The sequence below is a fragment of the Thamnophis elegans genome, chromosome 9 (assembly GCF_009769535.1).
Source record: "Thamnophis elegans isolate rThaEle1 chromosome 9, rThaEle1.pri, whole genome shotgun sequence".
Taxonomy (NCBI): Eukaryota; Metazoa; Chordata; class Lepidosauria; order Squamata; family Colubridae; genus Thamnophis; species Thamnophis elegans.
In genome coordinates this window covers 27,589,413-27,610,326 of record NC_045549.1, presented here as the reverse complement: position 1 = coordinate 27,610,326, position 20,914 = coordinate 27,589,413, and the positions used below count along the sequence as shown (strand labels likewise).

The following is a 20,914-nucleotide window of genomic DNA, read 5'->3' as shown; positions in this document are numbered from 1 at the left end:
AACTGTAACCAGTGACAGAGATGATAGAAAGGTTCGCAAACTTTCTCACATCACTGTTGTCAGTTGCGATCGTAATTTTACTTCACAAAAATGATAACCTTGTTTTTAGCAAGTGCATTGTTTTTACAGTGCCATATATGTAGAGAATCTGTGTATTCAGATGAGTCTCATAAATACTTACACATAATATGTTTGCATTCATTTACATAGTATGTGGGAGTGATTTTGTTATTGTCTCTGCAGTATAGTAATTGTTAATTGCTACAGAATTTTTTAAACGTGCTGTAAATTTAGAAATATCTTTTAAGCCAGATAGTATTCTTCAATCTGATGCTCTTTAAATGTTTGAATTACAAATTCCATTATTTGTAATAGGTTTCAGGCAAATACCATGGTATATGACAGCTCTTCCTCTAAACAGCTAGTAATACCTATTGGCAAAGCCACCTGCAAATTGTGGAATTTTATTTAGTTTAAAAATAGTTTTCTCTTCATGATAAATCCACCCTTAGACTCTAAACTATGTCAAGGGAAAGAAATCCTTAATGAAAGAAACATCTCATTTGAATAGAGGCCAAGAATTGCCCTCCAAAAGGAGAAATGTAGAGAGAGAAATGAGACACAACTTGTTTTTTAATTATTTATGTGCTAATGAGTTGGCAAGCTGTCATGCTATTTTATAGCGTTGAATGCTGCTAACCTCCAGGTGTATGTACATTATTCTGCATTTGGGCAAAGATTTGGAAGACTTCTCTATATCTGATGTTTACTAAACAGAATTTTTTCAGTGATTATAAGAAGTCAAATTAATTTATTTATTGTGAAAAAGGAGAATGTATTTTTCCTAGAAGGACAGTTGCTTGTTTTGAACTTTTACACCATATTTTCATAGATTTGGAGACATAAGAGTGGGAAAGTTATTTTACTCAGCACAGATAATATTGGTGAATGCTATCATCATTTGCAACAATATTAAACAAAGCATCTTGAGCTGGAATTAGATGTTACAGCAAGATGTGGGAAGCAACAATCGGACACATCACCTCTTTTTTCTGCCCTGGACACTTCTTGACAAAAAGTGTAGTCCTTGGTATCATTTCTTTACCCCTTAATAATAGTCGAGAAGTTTAGATAATAGTATCTCATAACCTATTTTCCAATCCAAATATTAAATAGTGTGATCATGGCATATACTATTTTCATATTAACTTCATTTTTTTTCTTTACTGTGGTGACTCTTAAATTCACTGTTTTTAACGTTTTGCTTCGATTCTGATCTATTTATTTTCTTTATTCCGCCCTCCCCCCAGGTAAAGAAATTAAAGGATTTCAGTGGCGATCTATCAAAACTGTGTCAAGCAGATTCATTTATGTATATGCTAATCCAGGTGCCAAAGTAAGGAGATGTTCAATTCTTGTTATTCACCCTAAATTCACTATTTCTTGCATCGCAATTCTAAAATCTATTTTGCTTATTTTCAGCTATTCCCTGCGCATTGAAGCAATGGTGTTAAAAAAAGAATTTTCTCCATCATGTACTTCACTGCAGAAAAACATGACAATTATAAAAATGGCTACAAAGGGTAATTAAACATGCTGCAGCATGCATTAGGATCTTGTTTTTCTTAGCAGGTTAATCAACTAACTAGAGAGATGAGATCTGGAATTTCAGGTACCTATTAGCTATTTAAAGAAGGAAGCTAGCTCTGACACATTCCATAAGGGTGTGTGTCGCCGTGTACATATGTTATCAAGTGTGTATGTTTGTGTATAACAATTTTTGATGTATTATGAAGTTGATAGAATCATTTCCCCCTTTTTCTATTTTCCTGTATTCTGATTTTGCTTTTCTTAACATCACATAATTTTCTTTTCCAAAACTCTGCATAACATTTAGTTTTCTAATAATCTTATTAAATCCCGGGAACAGCACAAATGTGCACTCATTTTTTCCTTTATGCATTATTCATTGTTGTAATGCTATTATGACTGAGTAATGGTGCTTAATTTATTGAATGAAAATCATTGCATTGTGCAGATAGGTAGTCACTGATTTTAGACTAATACTAAACCTACAGAATGTTTAGTCATGGTTTATTGAATAACTTTATGGCATGGCTTCCTAGTGCTGATAGTGAATAACTTAAAAGAAGCTGGATTCCCAAACAGCTAAACTATAGTTTGCAAATCACAACGATTGCCAAATCTTGCATCATATAAATCACAGTATGAATTAGAAAAATATATAAAACCACCCATTGATTCTTAAGATCTAATCATATTGCATTTCTCTTATCTCTGCTGCTGATTGGCAAAATTACTTACCCTGGCTTAAATCTGTTATGCTACTTGGACTTTTATTGGCCTGAGGAATGATTCTGTCTGTCCATTAGCCATGCAGAAACATCTAAATGCATAGGGCAGGGGTGGGTTTCGACCGGTTCGCACCGGTCCCTGCGATCCGGTTGGTCGCCGAACCCGGAAGTAAGTAACTTCCGGGAACGGCGAAGGCCCCCCCCCTGCGCCTGCGCGCGCCCGCACACCCGCGCCCGCTCCTTACCCAGTTTTTCCGAATTCTGTGCTTTCCACGCATGCGCAGAACGCATACAGCACCTGCGCGATCCTCCAGGAGCAGCTGGAGCATCGCGCAGATGCTAGTACACATGCGCGCGCCGCGTGCGTGCGCGAGGACGCCGCCGGCCTCGTTCCAACCGATCCGGTTGGAACGGGGCGAGAAACCCACCCCTGGCATAGGGGTTCCTCAATCAGCCTTTGGTAATTTCCACAATGTTGGTCCTCTGACTATAAAATACGTAATTTTACTCAGAGTAGAACTTTCCCATTAGCAGTTGGCCCTCTTGACATCTGAACTAAAAGGACTATGGTGTGCCATAATTCATTTTTCCTTTTGCATATCCCTTCATAAATGGAAGATTGATGAACATTATTATAGGGGAATAAATATTTAATCCAGGAAAATAATATTTTAGATGTTGTTTTCCACACATTTACTTAAAAGTAAATGTACAAATTGAGACTGATTCAGTCTGGAATTTCTAATTATGGCATATTTGTTTACAAAGCTTAAGGACTAGAATATATTATCCAAAACTGGTGTTTCCATTTTTCCATTATTCATTTTAGCCTAATTTATAGGATTACTATGAAGGAATACAGCACAAATAGCCTGAATTTTTTGAAGTGGAAAAGTCTTACATTTTTTCCTATTCATGACCAGAACAACACAATATTATTGTAACTTGAAGACTGATTTGTAAAATGTAATGGCCCTGTCTGGTAAGATACGCTGATATTTTCTAGTTATTAGATTTTCTTTCAGTTTCCAACACATGGCCCATATTTCACTTCCTTTTTTAATTTTCCAGTGACTTTGATTTGCAATGTAGGTGGTTACATTTCAAGTTCTGCCAAAATCTTTTAATCCATGCCACGAATGAAAAGCACTTCACAAACATAAAACAGTGGCTGTGTTCATGGAAATGAACTGGTGCAACTTGCTACACTTAGCTGAAACTTCCTTCTTTGATGAGGATTATCAAATTGTGGCAGTTTAGGATTTTTAGTTTAGCTCACTTCAAGGTGTTGTTATCACCTTTAAAGCCCTTCTTCGCATGAGACCAGAGCATTTGAGGAACCGTCTTGCCCCGTTTGTGGAAACATATACGTGGTTCCAAAGAAAAAGTTGCAAAATTATAATTACTTAAATTTATTATTTTTAAAAATGTATTAGCACCCATCTCCAGTGAACTCTAGGGATTTACTGAACTAAATATAATTAAAATAAAATAAAAACAGCAAGGACATTAAATTAACAGCCAGTCCAGATTAAAAAATCCTTCCTAACAAAAGCATCACCTGAGCTCTGGAACCAAAGCCAGGTTTGTAAGGCTTTCTGGAACCCCATATCCCTATCAGGTGCCATCTTAATTTCTGGAAGAGGGATGTTCCAGAGAGTAGAGGCTGCAAGAGAAAAGGTATGCTTCCTAGGATCTACAAGATACAAGTACTTAATACAGGGGACCTGGAGTCCACCCACTCTGATGGGAATGTACTGGGCAGATAAAAACAATTGGAGATAGGCAGTTTGTCAGGTATCTAGGCTCTATGCATACAAGGCTTTATAGGTAACAATCAGCACCTTGAATTGCTTTTAGAAGCTAACCACATAACAGTGACAACACATGGACACATTGAAGGGCACTGCTTGCATTTTGGTGCTTTTGTGTGATCTTTAAGGAAAGTCTCATATAGAGTACACTGCAATAATCCAGGCATGGGAAATGACCATGGCATGAATGATTTTCTGGTGGTTCTCCTGTTTGAGGAAAGGGCCTCAACTGTGCAAAGGGCCTCCTAACCACAGCTGCCACTTGTTCTTTGAGCAGTAGCTGTTCAGCCAGGACCCCTGAGTTGCACACCACTATTGAGTGGGGAAATGCAGCACTATCCAAGACCCAAAGATGTTAATGTCCTTGACCTGGTGGGAGGAGGGGTTTCCAAACAACCACAGCTACTCAGCCCTGTTAGGACGGAACTGAAATCTGTTCCACCCCATACAGACCTTAAGAGCTTCCGGCACTGGGTCAAGGTATTAAATGCTTCACCTCTGCTATCCGGGAGTTGAGATGTAGAACTTGGTATTATTACCATACATACTAATGATACCACACCCTGGACTGGTGGAAGACTTCACCCAGTAGTTTCATGTAAATGTTGAAAAGGAAAGAGGAGAACATTGAGTCATGAGTCATCCTGACATGAGGGTCCATGAATGTGTGTGTGTCTCCCATCTTTCCACCATCAACCAAGGAGATGAACCACTGGAGCATAGTGCTTCCCACTCCCAACCACCACAAGTGGTTTAAAAGAATACTGTGGTCACATTATCAAATAAAATATCAAAATGAAGATGAGTTACCCATTTCATTTCCATAGAACCTTCCAATATCCCCACCCCCAAAGTCTCATATTTAGAGGAACCTATTAAATGGCATAAGCTGTAGCAAAGAAGATGGATCTTAAATGTTTTGCTTTTCTTGTCTGCTGTGCAGAAGTCCATCTTATACAATACAATCTCAGAGTTCAGAAGAAACTTTAAAGAAAAACTATTAGCCAAGGATCAACCAAAGAAGGCAGCTGATAAGGTTTTCCTTAGCTCCAGCTAAAAAAAACAACGCTTATTACATTTATTTTTGCCCAAGAATTAGATTTTTATCCGCCCTAAATTAAGCTCCAAACTTTTACTATAGCTTCCTCTAAGAAAAATAAGATAAATTCGATGTGCAATATGTATGTATGTATGTACGTATGTACGTATGTATGTGTGTATGTATGTATATGTGTTTGTGTATGTATGTATGTACATACACACACACACACACATACTAAACAAATGCCACTTGGATAATATTTCTTGTGTCTTTTTCTAGAGCTGATGTGCTGTGAAGAGTTGCATGCCATATTACACTTGGTACTTCAGGCTGGGAATATTATGAATGCAGTAAGTGGATTAGCCTCTTTGCAGATGGCAAGTAGGGCAAAGAATTTCAAGCATTGTGGATTGACCTCCCATATCTCTTCTGCCTCCCCTTCCGCTCTTCTACATAGGGAGGCTTCGCTGGCAATGCAGTTGGCTTCAAGCTATCCTCATTACTCAAGTTGGCAGATACAAAAGCAAACAGGCCTGGGATGAATCTGCTTCATTTTGTTGCTTTGGTATGTAAATTGCCTTTTCTGAGATAACAGACTATAGACATCTAAGCAGAAGGAATAGGTAATGGATAGGATATTATGGGACGGATAGAGGGTGCAGAGTTGAGGAGCAAATTGTTTTTCCTAATCCTTGCTCAGTTTGCTATATGCGCCTGAGAATCTAAAATTTAGCATTCGTTTTAGTGATTTTGTTAATATTTCCCTGCACACTGGTTTAACAGCTAATTTGAAATGCCCAGGAGGAAGACAAAAAAAGAGATTAAGCAGGAAATGTTATAAAGACAGTCCTCAATTTACGATAGTTCATTTAGTGACCATTTAAAATTACAATGGCAACTTATTATGTTTTTCATTCTTATGATCATTGCAGCAATATCATAGTCACGTGATCAAAATTCAGACGCTTGGCAACTTACTCATATTTATGACGGTTGTAGTGTCTGGGAGGGGGTAATGTGATCATCTTTTGCAACCTTCTGATAAGCAAAATCAATGGTGAAGCCAGGTTCACTTTAACAATTGTAACAACTGCAGTGATTCACTTAACAACTGTTGCAAGACAGGTCTTAAAATGAGGTAAAATTCACTTAACAACTATCTTAGCAACAGAAATCTTGCGCTCAATTGTGGTCGAAAATCCAAATACAGGATTAACTGTTTTCATTTTCAGAAAAGGCATTAGTATGCGGCCTTTATCTAATGGTCTTTCCTACTGCAAAATGATTGCATTCAGTGGTAGAATATACTCATTCTTTCTAAAAATGTCCACAATTAAGAGCCAACCTTATCAGTTTTCTTAAATTAGGTTTTGGAAACCACAGTCCACAGGTTTAAAGCAGGAAACGTCTTAACTGCTGTGGCAAAACATCCACATTGATTGCTGTTGAATGGAATGAAATGTTACTGGGGTTTTTGTCTGTTTCAGGAAGCCCAAAAGAAAGATAAAGTTCTTCTAACCTTTTCAGAAAAATTGCACCATGTTCATGAGGCAGCAAGGTAAGTAAGAAAACTGTAAACATTGGCTTATTTTCTTCATTTAAATTGGTATGCTGGGTTTGGGCATGAAAATTTGAGATCTAAGGAAATATTTACTATATTTACTATCATTTTCACAGCAAAAAGAATGATATATGCAGCTTTCCTGTTTAACAGGTTGAATGCAGCTATTTTTTAAGGGGGCTTTTTGTGGCAGTTAACTTACTAAAGTTTACTGGGTTATACTTATTAACCAATTGGATGGACTGATTGAAGTTAGGTTTAGCGTAACAATCATATTATTTAACAGCTTGCCATCACTGTATCCTTCCACTTAAGAATCAGAACACTCATACTGCATTAATGCAAATACATTGACTTGTGTTGTGAACGTCATGGGGCAACTTAATGTTGACTGATGATTTGCTTAATTAGATTCTGTCTGTTCACTAATGTGTGCTATTAGGAAATAGTATGTTTTAAGTTGTTCACATTTCAATGGGGAAATGCTCTTTTCCAAAGTAGATTGAAATTACTGTTTTTTCTGCAGGATATCCCTAGAAAATATTGAAACTGAACTTCACTCCCTGTCATCAAAGACCAAATCTCTAAAGGATAGTATTCGCCGGGACACAGAACTCTTTCGGCAGATGGAAGGATTTCTTCAGGTTTGTTGCAGATGCTTCATATGTCTGTTCTTTAGACACATATACATTGAGCGGCATAATTAAAATTCAGCTGGTGTGCTTAACAGATAATAAACCCCTGTTTCTCTTAAAAACCCTTTTCAGTGATAATCTTAAGAGGTTGCTTTTCACAATCAAAGCAACTTAATTGTTCATTGTTGTCCTGCAAGGGTATGCTTTCTTAATTTGTGTGAAATGGTTGTGTCAATTGCCTATTATTTAAGCAGTGCTAACTGATTGATCAATGGTATTTCCTGCCCACCCACTTTCCTCTGCTTGCGGAAAAAATAATGCTTTTAAAAGGCTTCTTTTCTTAACAAATATTACCACTTCAGTATGGAAGATGACATTTGTGCTTTTTTCAGTAGCTTTGAGCTGATGTAGTCTGAAACTCAATAGAAACATTTAATTGCACCACTGTTTCGATTTGATGAAAGCCAAGTAGTATAATGCTTAAGGCAATTGAACCTATCTGTTTGCCTTTATACTGATGATCAAAGCATTCTTTCTCACAATCCCAGGTTTTATTTGTTAGAAGTTTTTCCATTATAGACTATTTTAAAAGTTTGGTTTTTAAAAGTCTGTTTAGTATTTTATTCATTATTTGTATAGAAAGGACAGAATGGTTGAACAACAGGAATTACCATCTTATTGGTTTTGTAAATTAGTAATTAGAGGCATGCTACCCTAATGTGTCTCAGATAAGATGTGTTTTCTAATAGTCATTAATATACTCAATCAGTTTGATGTCCTACTGGATTTTATAAACTCAAGTATTTTTACAATTGACATCATGCTTCTCAGATTAGTCTTATAGAATGAAGCTTTCTGAGATAAAGAATTAATTTACTTCTAGGAGAATGAAGCACTGCTTTTAGTCTATAACTTTTTATGAATAGCATTTTATAAATGCTTTGTTTCGCCGTTTTATGGGTAATAGCTACTAAAACTATTAGCATTTACATTGGATAGGTTTGACTCTTATGTGTCTTTTCTGTCCTTCATATAATTGCATTTGTTGCTTACAATGCTCAGATATATAAGGCAATACTTAGAGCCTTTGTCTTAATTAAGATCCTATGATATCTAGTGATATTATAGTTAGGGACATAATTATATAACAATTTTTCTGTAGTTGTTAAGTGAATCGAGCTTTCCCAATTGACTTTGCTGCTTGGCAAAGGGACTCAGGAAAGGTTGCAAAACCATGACCACATGCACACAAGATGTTGCAATCATCATAAATGTGAACCAGTTGCCAAACACTCAAATTGTGACTATGGTGGTTATACAACAGTTGTAACTGAAAACAGGTCATAACTAACTTTTCTGAGATTGTCATGAATGGTCATAAGTAGAAGACTACCTCTAGTTAATTGAAACACCCATTGTTGTGTAGGTCCAATAAGAGGCCTATATTCACGTCTTGGGTGGTGTTTACATTAAGTTAGTTTCACATAACACACTAAATATGCACACTAAATAAAGATTCTGAAAGTATTCTAAATTATGAGAAAGTAAAAATTTAAAAAGTTGGCAATACCTATCATTATAGAGTGGATAAATGGGAAATCATTTAGAGTGAAGTTTGGTTTTATCACATTAATGATTTGCAACCTTCCCTGCTTCCCTTTCTAAAAAGCAGTCAATTGGGAAAGCTGGATTCACTTAACTGCAGTAAAAATGGTCACAAAATTGGGTCCCCAACTATAATAGCACTAAACTGTAATATCACCAGATTTAATAGATTAACAGAGTTGGAAGAGACCTTATAGGTCATCTAGTCCAACCCTCCACTCAAGCAGGAAGACCCTACACCATTTCTGACAAATGGCAGTCCAATCTCTTCTTGAAAGTCTCAAGTGATGAAGCTCCCACAACACATGAGATTTTAAGACAAAAGCTTTAAGTAGGCGTTACCATCTATATCTGAACATTATAAGCAACAAATGCAATTATATGAAGCACAGAAAAGATACATGTGTCAAACCTATCTAAATTGACTATTTATTGTTTAGCCTTTGAATACCGTATTAGATATCATAGTTTACATTGATGACAGGTGCCAACTGTCATTACATACTCCTGTACTTCATTGGTAATAGTTATTACTACAAATGATTTTGTATCGCCTATTCAGTATTGAGAAATGTTTAAGTTTTCCTAATGTCCTTGTTAATCTTTTGTTGGCATCCTGAATTTGACATGTGGCTGATAAGAACTTGATCCCTGAATTGAAGAGACTTTTCCCCACACAGAAGTGTGAATCACTAAGTAATACAGGCAAAGTCTCTTTATAAAGTAGAGAAAGAGACCAAGCATACTGTATATTCAGTATATGTAATAGGTCAGAAAGCAAGCAATCAAACAATAAAAGAGATTGATTACATGTGAGACTTGAACAATAGAAAATGTTGATTCTAGATAACATTCGAAGCAAATTTATGGGTTACATTATTCTTTTCCAGCCGACTTTGTATCTTTCTTAAAATTTGCAAGTGTATTCAAGGACTTTCAGAATACACTATTTATTGTTTAGTACTGAAAAGTTGAGTTTTTGCATACAAAAATAAATAGCCTTGACCTAGAAGAAAAATACATGATGTTAAAAAGCGGCCTAGACTACAATATTAAAGGTGATAATACCACCTTTTAAAATGCTAATAGTGAAGCCTAAAATTTGAGGCAACAGACATATAATTTTCATATTAATTTTAATTAGACTAATTCCAGGTTTGGATCTCCCTTTATTTTAAAAGTGCATCTAATATAATCTTTACTAAAAATGCCAAATGAATAACCTGATTTAAAAATCTTCTCTCATTGTGACTCAGAAACAACCTACCTTATAAGAAAGGTGGAGCCAATTTTTCATACTCCTTCTTTATCTTCATAACTGCTTTGCTGAGCGAAATAGCTTTTTTTCATTTTTGGATAACTGATGACTTTAAGATAATCTACCTTTCTTAGAACAGTATTTATATATCTCCATGCCTTTTAACCTTCAGGCTTTCCCTTTCATTTTGTAAGCAAAGTCATCAGGAAAATAAAGCTTAATATACCTCTGGCACTGACAGCACATTTTTTTTAAATGCTCTTTTAGGGAATGAATTGAAGTTTTGAATGGAATGGAAGTTCTTCGTTTCTGTTAAAAGTTTTTTAAAAAGAAAAAAATAATAAAAGAAATTGGAAAAGTTCCAGTTTAATTTTCTTGAAATGCATGATTGCAGCATCTTAATCAGTGGCTAAGATCCTGAGCTTGTTGATGAGAAAGGTCGGCAGTTTGGCGGTTTGAATCCCTAGTGCTGAGTAATGGAGTGAACCCCCATTACTTGTCCCAGCTTCTGCCAACCTAGCAGTTCGAAAGCATGTAAAAAATGCAAGTAGAAAAGTAGGGACCACCTTTGGTGGGAAGGTAACAGTGCTCCCGTGCACCTTCAGTGTTTAGTCATGCCGGCCACATAACCATGGAGACGTCTTCGGACAGCCCTGGCTCTTCGGCTTTGAAACGGAGATGAGCACCGCCCCCTAGAGTCGGGAATGACTAGCACATGTGCGAAGGGAACCTTTACCTTACCTTAAACAAATATCTATTACTGGTTGTCTGATAAATTGGATCTGAGTTTGAAACCCAGTGTTGCAAAGGGCTATATTAATCATAAGAACTGATGCTGAAGCTCTTGATACATATAGGAGTGTGTTCTCTGTTTATACTCTTCAGGGATAATTTCAGATGAGATTTCATGGTTGGATATTTTCTGCATCAATGTAGATAAAATGAAATATTTGCCTGGAAAATAATGTCCATTCCTTTCATAGAGAAATATTCTGTAACAGAAGACTAGTGCTTTTAATTAAAAAAAAAATTATATGGCAAGATACAATATATTTATTGCTTATTTCATGGGTTTATTGCTCAGTGGTTAGGGATTTTCTCCTCTCTTTATCATTTCACTGAACTAAGGGGAAGGCAGCTCTTTGGGAATCTGTGTTTTGTGAAGAGAGTTATAATATGTTTGATTAATTTCTGAATGTTGAATGCTGGTGGCATAATGATATTATTGTCCATGAAATGCCCACTCGTTCTACTACTGTTTTGTATAAACTTGTATCGCAGGTTTGTGCCATACTTTTTTTTTTTTTAAAAAACCAACCTGCAAAACCTGTTTGACCGGAAGGATAAAAAGTTATAAGTAGACCAAGGTGAGCACAGCAACTGCTGTGCCAGTGCTGTAGTCTGTAGTCTTTTGCTACAGATGACACTCTGGACTTCACTGGTTCTGAGATTAGCAACTGCATGCATAGCGTGTAAAAAATAACCATTAATGTATTTTGCTTTTATTTAAAGTTTGCTGTTAAAGAATTAAAAGAACTCGACCATTGGAAACGAGAGCTGATGAAAGAAGCACACGCCCTTATAGACTTTTTGTGTGAAGACAAAGAAACTATGAAACTGGAAGAGTGCTTTCAGATCTTTCGAGATTTTTGTTTAAAATTCAACAAAGCTGTTAAGGTAACAACAACTCCAAAACTCAGTAATATCTTTTGGCCTTAAGTGATAACGCTGTTTTATTACTAGGTGATCTCAGGTTATCCTTTGAGTCAAATAATGTATGACACCCTTTGGAGTTACCAGGGAGCCATGGTCTCTGTTATCTCACCTGTGTTTGCCTGCCCTCTTCTGATTAGAATTAGGGTTTCCTCCAAAGTCCCTTCTAATTCTGTTATTTAATCACAAAAACTCCCTACCTAGTTCCTGGAAGAAAAGCCAGGGATTCGTGGCTTTCCATAAGGGAGATAGGATTGTGGCCATCTGGATGCTTTGGGTGAAGCAGTACCTTGCAGCAAGTACAGCAGTAAACAAGGCAAGATGGGAGTCTTACATGATGGGACCTGGAGCATGCCAACCCTTATCTTATCAGACAGGCAGAGGTAATGGGAGAAAGGCGTTGTAGGTCACAATCAACATCTTCAAACACATGCTGGGAATATATGATAACCAGCAGGTCATTGAGTATTATATAGAGTGGAGTGGAATGGAATGGAATAGAGGTGTCAAACTCAATTTCATTGAGGGCTGCATCAGGGTTGTGTGGGTGTGACCAGCTCGACATCACTCCTCTCAGCACCTGTGGTGGCCCGAGTGTTCTACCAGCTAAAACAGGCTCCCGGGCTCCGTTTTCAACTGCCAGGGCCTCCTGCAACCCTCTGCCAGTGAAAATGGAGCCCCGGGCCTTGAATTTGACACCTCTGGAATAGAGAGTTAGAAGGGACTTTTGATGCTATTTTGCTATTCTAAGCAACTGATGTAGAACTAATTCTACTTCTATTTTCCTATAGATTATTTCTATATAGTAGCAATCCTGAAGACATGCTTGAATGTTAGCAATATTATTACAATTGATTTGTGTTACATGTTAGTTAGAATAGAATAGAATAACAGAGTTGGAAGAGACCTTGCAGGTCTTTTAATCCAACCCTCTGTTCAGGCAGGAAACCCTAATTTCAGACAAATGGTTGTCCAGTCTCTGTCTAAAACCTTCCAGTGTTGGAGCATTCACAACTTCTGGAGACTTTCCACTGATCAATTGTTCTAACTGTCAGGAAATTTCTTAGTTCTAGGTTGCTTCACTCCTTTATTAGTTTCCACCCATTGCTTCTTGTCCTGCCCTCAGGTGCTTTGGAGAAGAGCTTGACTCCCTCTACTTTGTGGCAACCCCTGAGTAATTGGAACGCTGCTATCATATCTCCCCTAGTCCTTCTTTTCATTAATATTTTTTATATGTTTCAATCTCCAGTCCCATAATCATCTTTGTTACTCTATGGACACACTGACTTGAGTAAGACCTTGTGGCCCTCGAATGGGCACAACTGGCATACAAGATAAATTTATGCAAAGGTTTTCACGATTACAGCTATTGCCTATTCTTCAATCAGGAGCCATTTTTTAAGGAAACCCCCATATTGCAGTTTGTATCTGTCTATGGCAGTATATCCCCCTCCAGAATTAGAAATTATTTACAAGTGGTCCTAAAATCATCATTCACTCAGTTTTCTTGGGGTTGAGCTTGAGCCTGTTTCCCCCTATCTAGATTCCCATGACCTCCAATCACTGAGATATGAGATGTGAATTCAGAGGCATTGCTTGAAAGGCCAAGCATATACCATATTTTTCAGACCATAGCCTGAACAGCTGATCAGCAGCATTCCAGGAGGCAGATCCAACCACCAATCAGCTGTGCTAAATCAGCTGTGCTGAAGATGACCAGGCTGTTTGCTTTTTGTTGCAAGGAGGCAAATTGCTGGGAGGCAGAGGGTGGACGGGGCTTTGGCAACATTTGCTCTATAGGACACACAGACATTTCGAACCACTTTTTGGTGGGAGGGAGTGCGTCTTATACACTGAAAAATACAGAAAATGTATTAAAATATATTACCTTATGTATATTGCTGATAATAGCTAAACACTTGCTAATACCTGGGCAGGTATCTGAACATTCTAAAATTTATAGACATTTGTTTGGTGGTAGCCCTGCAAAACGTTTCTCATGTGGTCCTGAGCATAGTTCCTGCTGAATGCTATTTGTTTATTCTTGACCTCCAGAGCAGTAATACATTCACCTTTGAGCTTGTTCCCTCAGACTTGTTTAAATTATAATTTTATTTTATTTACTTTGTTTCATTGCTACTCATGATCTCAACTCTCATGGATACAGGAAGATTGGCTGTCTTTTATTGATGTGGATATTCAGCCTTTGGCTTTAGGATCCTGTCAGGACTGCAGGAATGATATATTTATTCCATTAATGGGCTACCCAGGTCCTTATGACTCTGAGCAGCTTACAGTTAAATGCTCCCTTCTAATTGACTGCACTGATGACCCTGCTACCTTAGCTTACCTTCAGGGCTTGTTTGAAATGTTTTCTCAAAGGGTCTTGGAGAAGGGTCTTATACCCTATTTACCTCACTTTTTCATTAATTAGGCCTTCTTCCTTTTCCTTCAAGGAACTTCTGTCCTCTAGAGCCACACTTTGTAGATTATATGAGACAGTTCTGTAGCAGTCCTGTACAAAAACAATCAAGATAGCACAAAATATGCCCCTTTTCTGTACCTGATGCTACAGATATTCTGCGACACATCACTAATTCCATTTTCAGTATTTTCCACCCACCTGACAAGGCCAGATCCATATTATATGTTTCTGATATTTCTCATGCTGACTAGAGTCCTGGCAAAAATCAGCAAGTCAAAATAAATTCTTGCCACACTTTAGTGATTCTGATAATCTTGGTTCACCCCATTGTTTCTTGTCACCTTTTAAGAGTAGCTCCATTTGCCAAACTGCCCTGGCCTGTAATTCACTGTCAAGGCCAAGTCTTCTACCAGATTTTATTTCCTCCTCTTTTCAGTTTAGAGGATTTACTTTTGCAATCCCACTGTGGTGAGATTGAACAAGTTCTACTGCCATCTTGTAACATTTCCACCAGGGTTTCCTGGGAATTTTTGTAGACATCATTCCTAGACAGCAGATGAACCTTTTACAATAGCATGGGATATCTTGGCTTTTCTTCCCTAAGTAGAACAACAGTTTGGCTTTTCCATCAGTAAAATATATACTTGGTTGCTATTTTTTTTAAAATTAGTAATGAGGTTTTTTTTAAACTCCCAGATTTTAATGCTTGGTGAAAAGCTTAGCATAGTTCTATCCCAGTGGTTGGACGGGCCTGGTGTCACTCACATGAATGTGTGCAGCGCACACGCATGCGCATGTACGCAGCACGTGTATGCATCATACCTGCCAGTGTCGCCTCCGCAAGCCTCTGCGACACTCCAGCTGCTCAGCGGAGCGTCACACGGGGCGTGTGCAGAAGCGCTGAAGGCTTTAAAGGACAGGTAAGGAGTTCGGGTGGACCCTCCAGAGCACCATACCGGAACGGTACCCGGTGCTCGGGGAGACTCTGGTATGCCCGTACCAGGGCGTATCGCCTGCAACCCACCATTTTTCTATCTTCCAGCTGCCCTTCTTCTTCTGACATGGAGCTGCTTTTTCATTCTCAATGTTAGTGTCAGAACCCACTAATCATATAGCTACCAGTTTATCTTATTTCACATTTGTTATATTGAACAATCAGTCCTTAATCTATTTATTTCATTCCTTCCAAAATCAACTTCTGCTTTTTGGTTAAATTAGACATAACACTGTCTGCCTTTTACAAAACTCTAATCTCCTTTGGAAGCATAATTTTATTCATCAGAGGTCTGTCATACCTATGCTGAATAATATGGAAATGTTCTCACGCCTTTTAATGGCCCTTGTTTAAAATACTCTGAACTTTTGCCTCGTTATTTTCCAAATGGTAATCATAACCAACTATCCAAAATTGTTTCTTAACACAATGTCAACATCAGAAATATTCTTCTAGGGTGTTCTCTTTATGGTACATGGATATATGGACTTATTCTCCTTCATTATCCAGTATTATAGGTTGCATCTTTGATCTCAAGGGTAACAGTCTCTTGAAAGCATCCCTCTCTTCATTTACCTTATGGCAACAAAACTCCCTTTCAAGCAAGACACTTGCCTATGTCTGTGTAATGATGAAGAATTACAGTTCTTCAAATAGTTATATGTGCATTCACACATTTCATCCTCCAACTGACTTGGTTTCAAAAGATCTCTCAGATCTTCTGTTTCAGTCTTAGAATCTGAAGGGGTTCAATGGGAATTATATGTGTGGAATAAAATTTATATCAGGTGTTTTTATAAGCTGTAGAAGATTTTAAATGTGCAAATATGTAATCACATGTGTGAATGCCCAGATGACTACTACCAAACCTGCAGGTACATGAGAATTATCAATTCTTTCCAATCTGGTTTGTGTGAAGTGTAGACTGGTGGATGAGCATTGTTTTACTTGCAAGTGATGGTTTTCATTGCAGTGTTTTTATGGCACAGAAAACCCAGATTTTTTTTTAAAAGGCAAGAATCACATTGCCGTACCACATTAAAAGCATTTAAATGCTTTATAAAAGAAAACAATATGGGAATAATGCTAAGTATACTGAACCATGGTTCATTATCTTACCTTGTACTTAAAATGTGCTTACATTCATAGAAAACATATTCAAATCTGGACATGAATTTTACTGTTTGTTTTGAATGGTTTGCTTATGTTTTCCTAATACATTAAATGACAACTTTAGAATTCTGGACAATATTATGACTGAGTTGAATGTTTAAAGAATGTTTGAGCATAATGGAATAAAATTTGAGGAGCATATAATAACCCACTTGTAGTTAGGCCTATGTACTTGCAATGAGGCATTCGAAAAATATTTATTACTCCATTTCGTATTCTGACAGAAAATTATTACAGTGCTACTTTGTTTTTAAAAAAAATCAAGGCTAAAGATGGGGTACAGGTAAAGAGGATTAATATAAGGGAAAATTCAATGTAAATAAGTAATTAATTCCATGATTATAAATATGTATTTTCTGAACAGGAAAACAAAGAAAGAGAGGTTCAACAACTTCAGCAGCTACAGCGACTTAAAGAGCTGGAGGACAAACGCCGGTCGTGGGTTGCTGCGGATATCAGTGCTTTTGGCAGGAGCAGTAGTGAAAATGATGTTGGTGCACTAACAAAGCGCGGACTTGAAGAGTTTTTACCCTTTTTGCAGCAAAGACCCCAAAGTCCTTCTTACAGAAATACCAGCACAAGACGCTCTCGACATTCCTTGGGCGTGACTGCAGAAAGAGAACTCTTTACTTTCCTGAGTACCTCAAAAGGAGAAGATCTGAACAAGTTTAACAGCCTCCCTCGTGAACATCCTTTTCCAACAAGACCAAATGTAGCATGGTCAGAAAATAAGGAGCCTGTGGATGTCAGTTTCACTCATTTGCACTTAGACCAAGTTTCCAAAAACAAGGTCCACAGTTACCAGTTTTTCCCATCTCAGGCTCAACATGTAGAAGATGCTTCCCATGATAACCTCTATAGCAATCAAGAGAGGTCAAATAATGACAAGTATGGGTTTAATGTGCCTTGTGTAGAATCCGGCGATGCAGTTCCTTGGGATCTATCTATGGAAGAACATGAACATATTCCAAGACTGCATAGGTTTGACTCTCATGAAACAAATGATGTAGAGGATTCATCTCCAATTCATTTTGTGGCTGGAATGCAAGGCTTGGATGCTCAAGATGGTCCATTACACTCTCCTGGCATTACAGGAGATCCATCCAATAGAGAAAAGACTCATTATACAATTGAACATTCTGCCAAAATGATGAGTTATGTTAATGAAGCTCTGGAACCTGATAATGATAGCCCCATCTCTTCAGATGGTAGCATTTCAGGAACTAAAACTCAAGGACCAGTTTTCTTTGAATCAGATTTTGAATGTTCATTGACACTTGATCTCTCAGAAGATCAAAGTTTGAAGTTAGGTGGCAATAAAATAGATAACAAAAATGGTGCTAACTCCTCTTATATGAATGAACTGCAAACTGGTGAAAATGCCATCTTTTCTAATGATAAATCTGACTGCAGCAATAAGTCTAGTTTTCCAAAGGAGAAATCAGTAAGGAGCAAAGACTCATTAGGACCAAAGAGAAATTCCTTGAAAGACAAAACTTCAGGTACCACAAAACCCAGCACTGCCTCTCCAAATCATCCCAGACCTGTGAGAACTCTGAATTCATCAGAAAATGCAAGCATGAGAAAAGTTGTACCCATTTCTAGGTCCACTAAACCAGCATCTCCTAGTTGCCCCAAAAAACCAGAGGTCAAGCCTGCATCTCGAGACACGGCTGTAGCTGAAACACGTCTGTCACGTCGTAACTCCGTCCGGGGTATTGTAGACGCAGTGCCAAAACCTCCCTATCGGCAGAGTATATCAGTAGAAGAGCCAAAATTTCAGCATGGAACTTCAAATTCAAGCAGTGGCCATTGTGAGAAGGAGCAGCTTCAGCACAAAGGCTCTTTTAAAAAGCCCAGTTGCAAACCAGTCAGATATGTCCCCAAGTCAAAAACTGATGAAACAAAAATGTGCCGCTCCTTGAACAAATCTCAGGGCCCTGTGGATGCTAACAAAAGCACATCTGCCACAGCTCCCAAGGCACCAGCTCCTGTTCCGAGTTTTGCAAGAAACACAGTGGCCTCTTCGTCAAAATGCGCAAAGGTGGATTTGCCCCCTCCTTCCAGAGCCCCACCTCTCACAAGGTCTTTGTCTCAAAGACTACCTCGAATGAAAGTAACAGCCGCCTCTGATGATTTTAACCCAAAGGAAAATGGTGGAAGCACACTGAAAAGAGCCAACAGTGCTAAAATTATCAAAAGAAACACTGACAGCAGTGACCTTCTTAGTGTTAAAACAGACTCTGCGCCAAGGGAACAAATAATGGAAAAATCAGGATCCTTTAAATGCAAAGATGGGAGTCAAACTACAATTGGGAAACTATTCAATCACTTCTAAAACATAAAAGCATTTGTATCATTTGGCAATATGGAAAGTGAAAACCAGGTTTCTCAATGCTAACTATTTTTGTTATGAAAGATTCTAAACAAACAATCTGTATTTTGTTATTCGATAGAAACTAAGGTACCTTGTGCGAATCCTGAGGGATGCCTGAATTGAATGTATTTCAAAACTACTGTGATGGAATAGCTGTAACTAAGATCCCTTGTCTTGGGGAGATAGTAGCTTTTCAGGAATTTAGCATGCTAAAACTGATTTCGTAGTGTTCTGCCTGACAAGACCTCATCTCCAAGTTAGCTGGCTTGAGATAAGATGAACTAGAGTTAATTACAAGTAAAAAATATTGCAAAGTTGGGGATGGTTGTGCTAACAAATTCTTTCATGCAATGAAAGGCAGGGAATTCAGAATTAGGAATTATGGCCAGTGTATTGTCACTGCTTTTCTGAGAATGCAGTCCTGAACTTTTTTTTTTTTTTTTTTGCAAAAAGTACAAAAAATACACACAGATCATTTTAAACACTTTGAGTTCAAGAATAATTGTGTCTATTGCAGAGTCCATTGCTGGCAATTGGACACATGGAATTTCTGGCCTACTAAACGATAAAAATGGAACACTGCTGGCTTTGGAAGGGGTGTGACCATAACTTCATCTAAAGAATGTACAACATGTCTTCAGTTGTGTGTGTGTGTGTGTGTCTTTTGAAAGGAGGGAAAACTCTGCTGGGCAGAATTTTTATTCTCCGTGACTGTAGCAGAGCTGCCTTGCATGTACAAATAGAATACTAAAAAGGAATGATTGGTGTTGAAATTAGTTGGTTAGCTGGAAGCTATGGCTCTCAGAAACCACAAGTGGTAGTTAGAAAAATGTTTATGGTTGATTTGGGTTGTCTCCGTCATGTGCAAACTTGCCAGCTTTAGGTATACATAAGTGCCATATTTATGATACCTATCACAAATGCTGCAGCTTGAAACCTGCAAGGGATGTAATCTTTTGCAGAGCACTTTTCCTACCAGTTCTGGTTTCCATTGATTTTTAACTATGCCACTTACTTGAATTGCTTCTCCAGTTAGGAAAAGCCTTCGGTTTCCTGATACCACTTTCTTTAAAAAACAACAACAAGTAGGCTTGAAATGTGCAAATTTTCTTTTAAGTATGACAAAAGGCTCTTTTGCCTCAAGTGTGGGTTTTAACACTCCTTTTTAAACTTCACTTATAGGTGTGTGTGTGTGTGTGTGTGTGTGTGTGTGTTTTAGTATGTTATTGTTAGAGAAATAGTTCACTGCATGAGAGACAACACCAGGTCAGGCTAAGATACAGAGAATGAGGAAAAACCTGTTAATGTATATTTTGCATTCTCCTTGGTCCCTTTCCAAATAAATATTGGGTGGTGAGGTTTATAGGGAAAGTGGCTGCTCAGCCACTTCATTTAAGCAGCTGCCATTTTATTCATTGATGAAATATTGTGAAAACGCAAATAATAATATTAATATTTGGGCAAATAATGTTAGTTATCAAGCCATGTTTTTAGCATTTTTAACATTCCCACTCTTTCTCCTATATGTACATCAGTCTTATGTAATTTTCCCAGACACTGAACAATTGAAATGAACAATTTTAAAATTTCAGCTGATGATATTGTGTTTTTCTGTGACTGGATTATTTTTTTTCTCCTCAGCTGGTTTGCCAAAATGCCATCAAGTGTATAGTTGAGCCACCACTTCAGTAGCATGTCTGGCCAAACTTCCTTATGGTAAATGCTCTTTGAATGGTATCACTGCTTTTGATTTTAGCAGGTTCTTGAGTTCTCCTTCCTCCATAGATAAAATGCAGTAATCTGTCCCTTTGGCTTTACTTACATCATTTTATACTCATCTGCAAAAGCAGGTGGTGGATTTTTATTACCTTTTGATGGTAGTGATCTTAAAAAGAGAAAATAATTTAAATGTTACTTGTTTGAAAACTGTAAGTAAATTTCTATATAAAAGTATATGTACAAATGAACTGGATGTATTTAATGGACCATTTATACATTTCTG

The 20,914-nt window shown here is 37.5% G+C and overlaps 1 protein-coding gene across 1 annotated transcript in view; it reads left to right on the top strand.

The window, feature by feature from the left end:
• The window catches only part of FHDC1 (FH2 domain containing 1), a 44,663-nt gene extending 25,604 nt beyond the window's left edge, over positions 1 to 19,059 (top strand). The window contains exons 4-11 of the mRNA XM_032224500.1: positions 1,311 to 1,396; positions 1,483 to 1,583; positions 5,451 to 5,521; positions 5,629 to 5,736; positions 6,659 to 6,729; positions 7,259 to 7,376; positions 11,743 to 11,907; positions 16,900 to 19,059. Coding sequence (XP_032080391.1) covers positions 1,311 to 1,396; positions 1,483 to 1,583; positions 5,451 to 5,521; positions 5,629 to 5,736; positions 6,659 to 6,729; positions 7,259 to 7,376; positions 11,743 to 11,907; positions 16,900 to 18,873 — 2,694 coding nt within the window. The 3' untranslated portion in view covers positions 18,874 to 19,059. The remainder of the gene's footprint in view (positions 1 to 1,310; positions 1,397 to 1,482; positions 1,584 to 5,450; positions 5,522 to 5,628; positions 5,737 to 6,658; positions 6,730 to 7,258; positions 7,377 to 11,742; positions 11,908 to 16,899) is intronic.
• Positions 19,060 to 20,914: the final 1,855 nt, after the last annotated feature.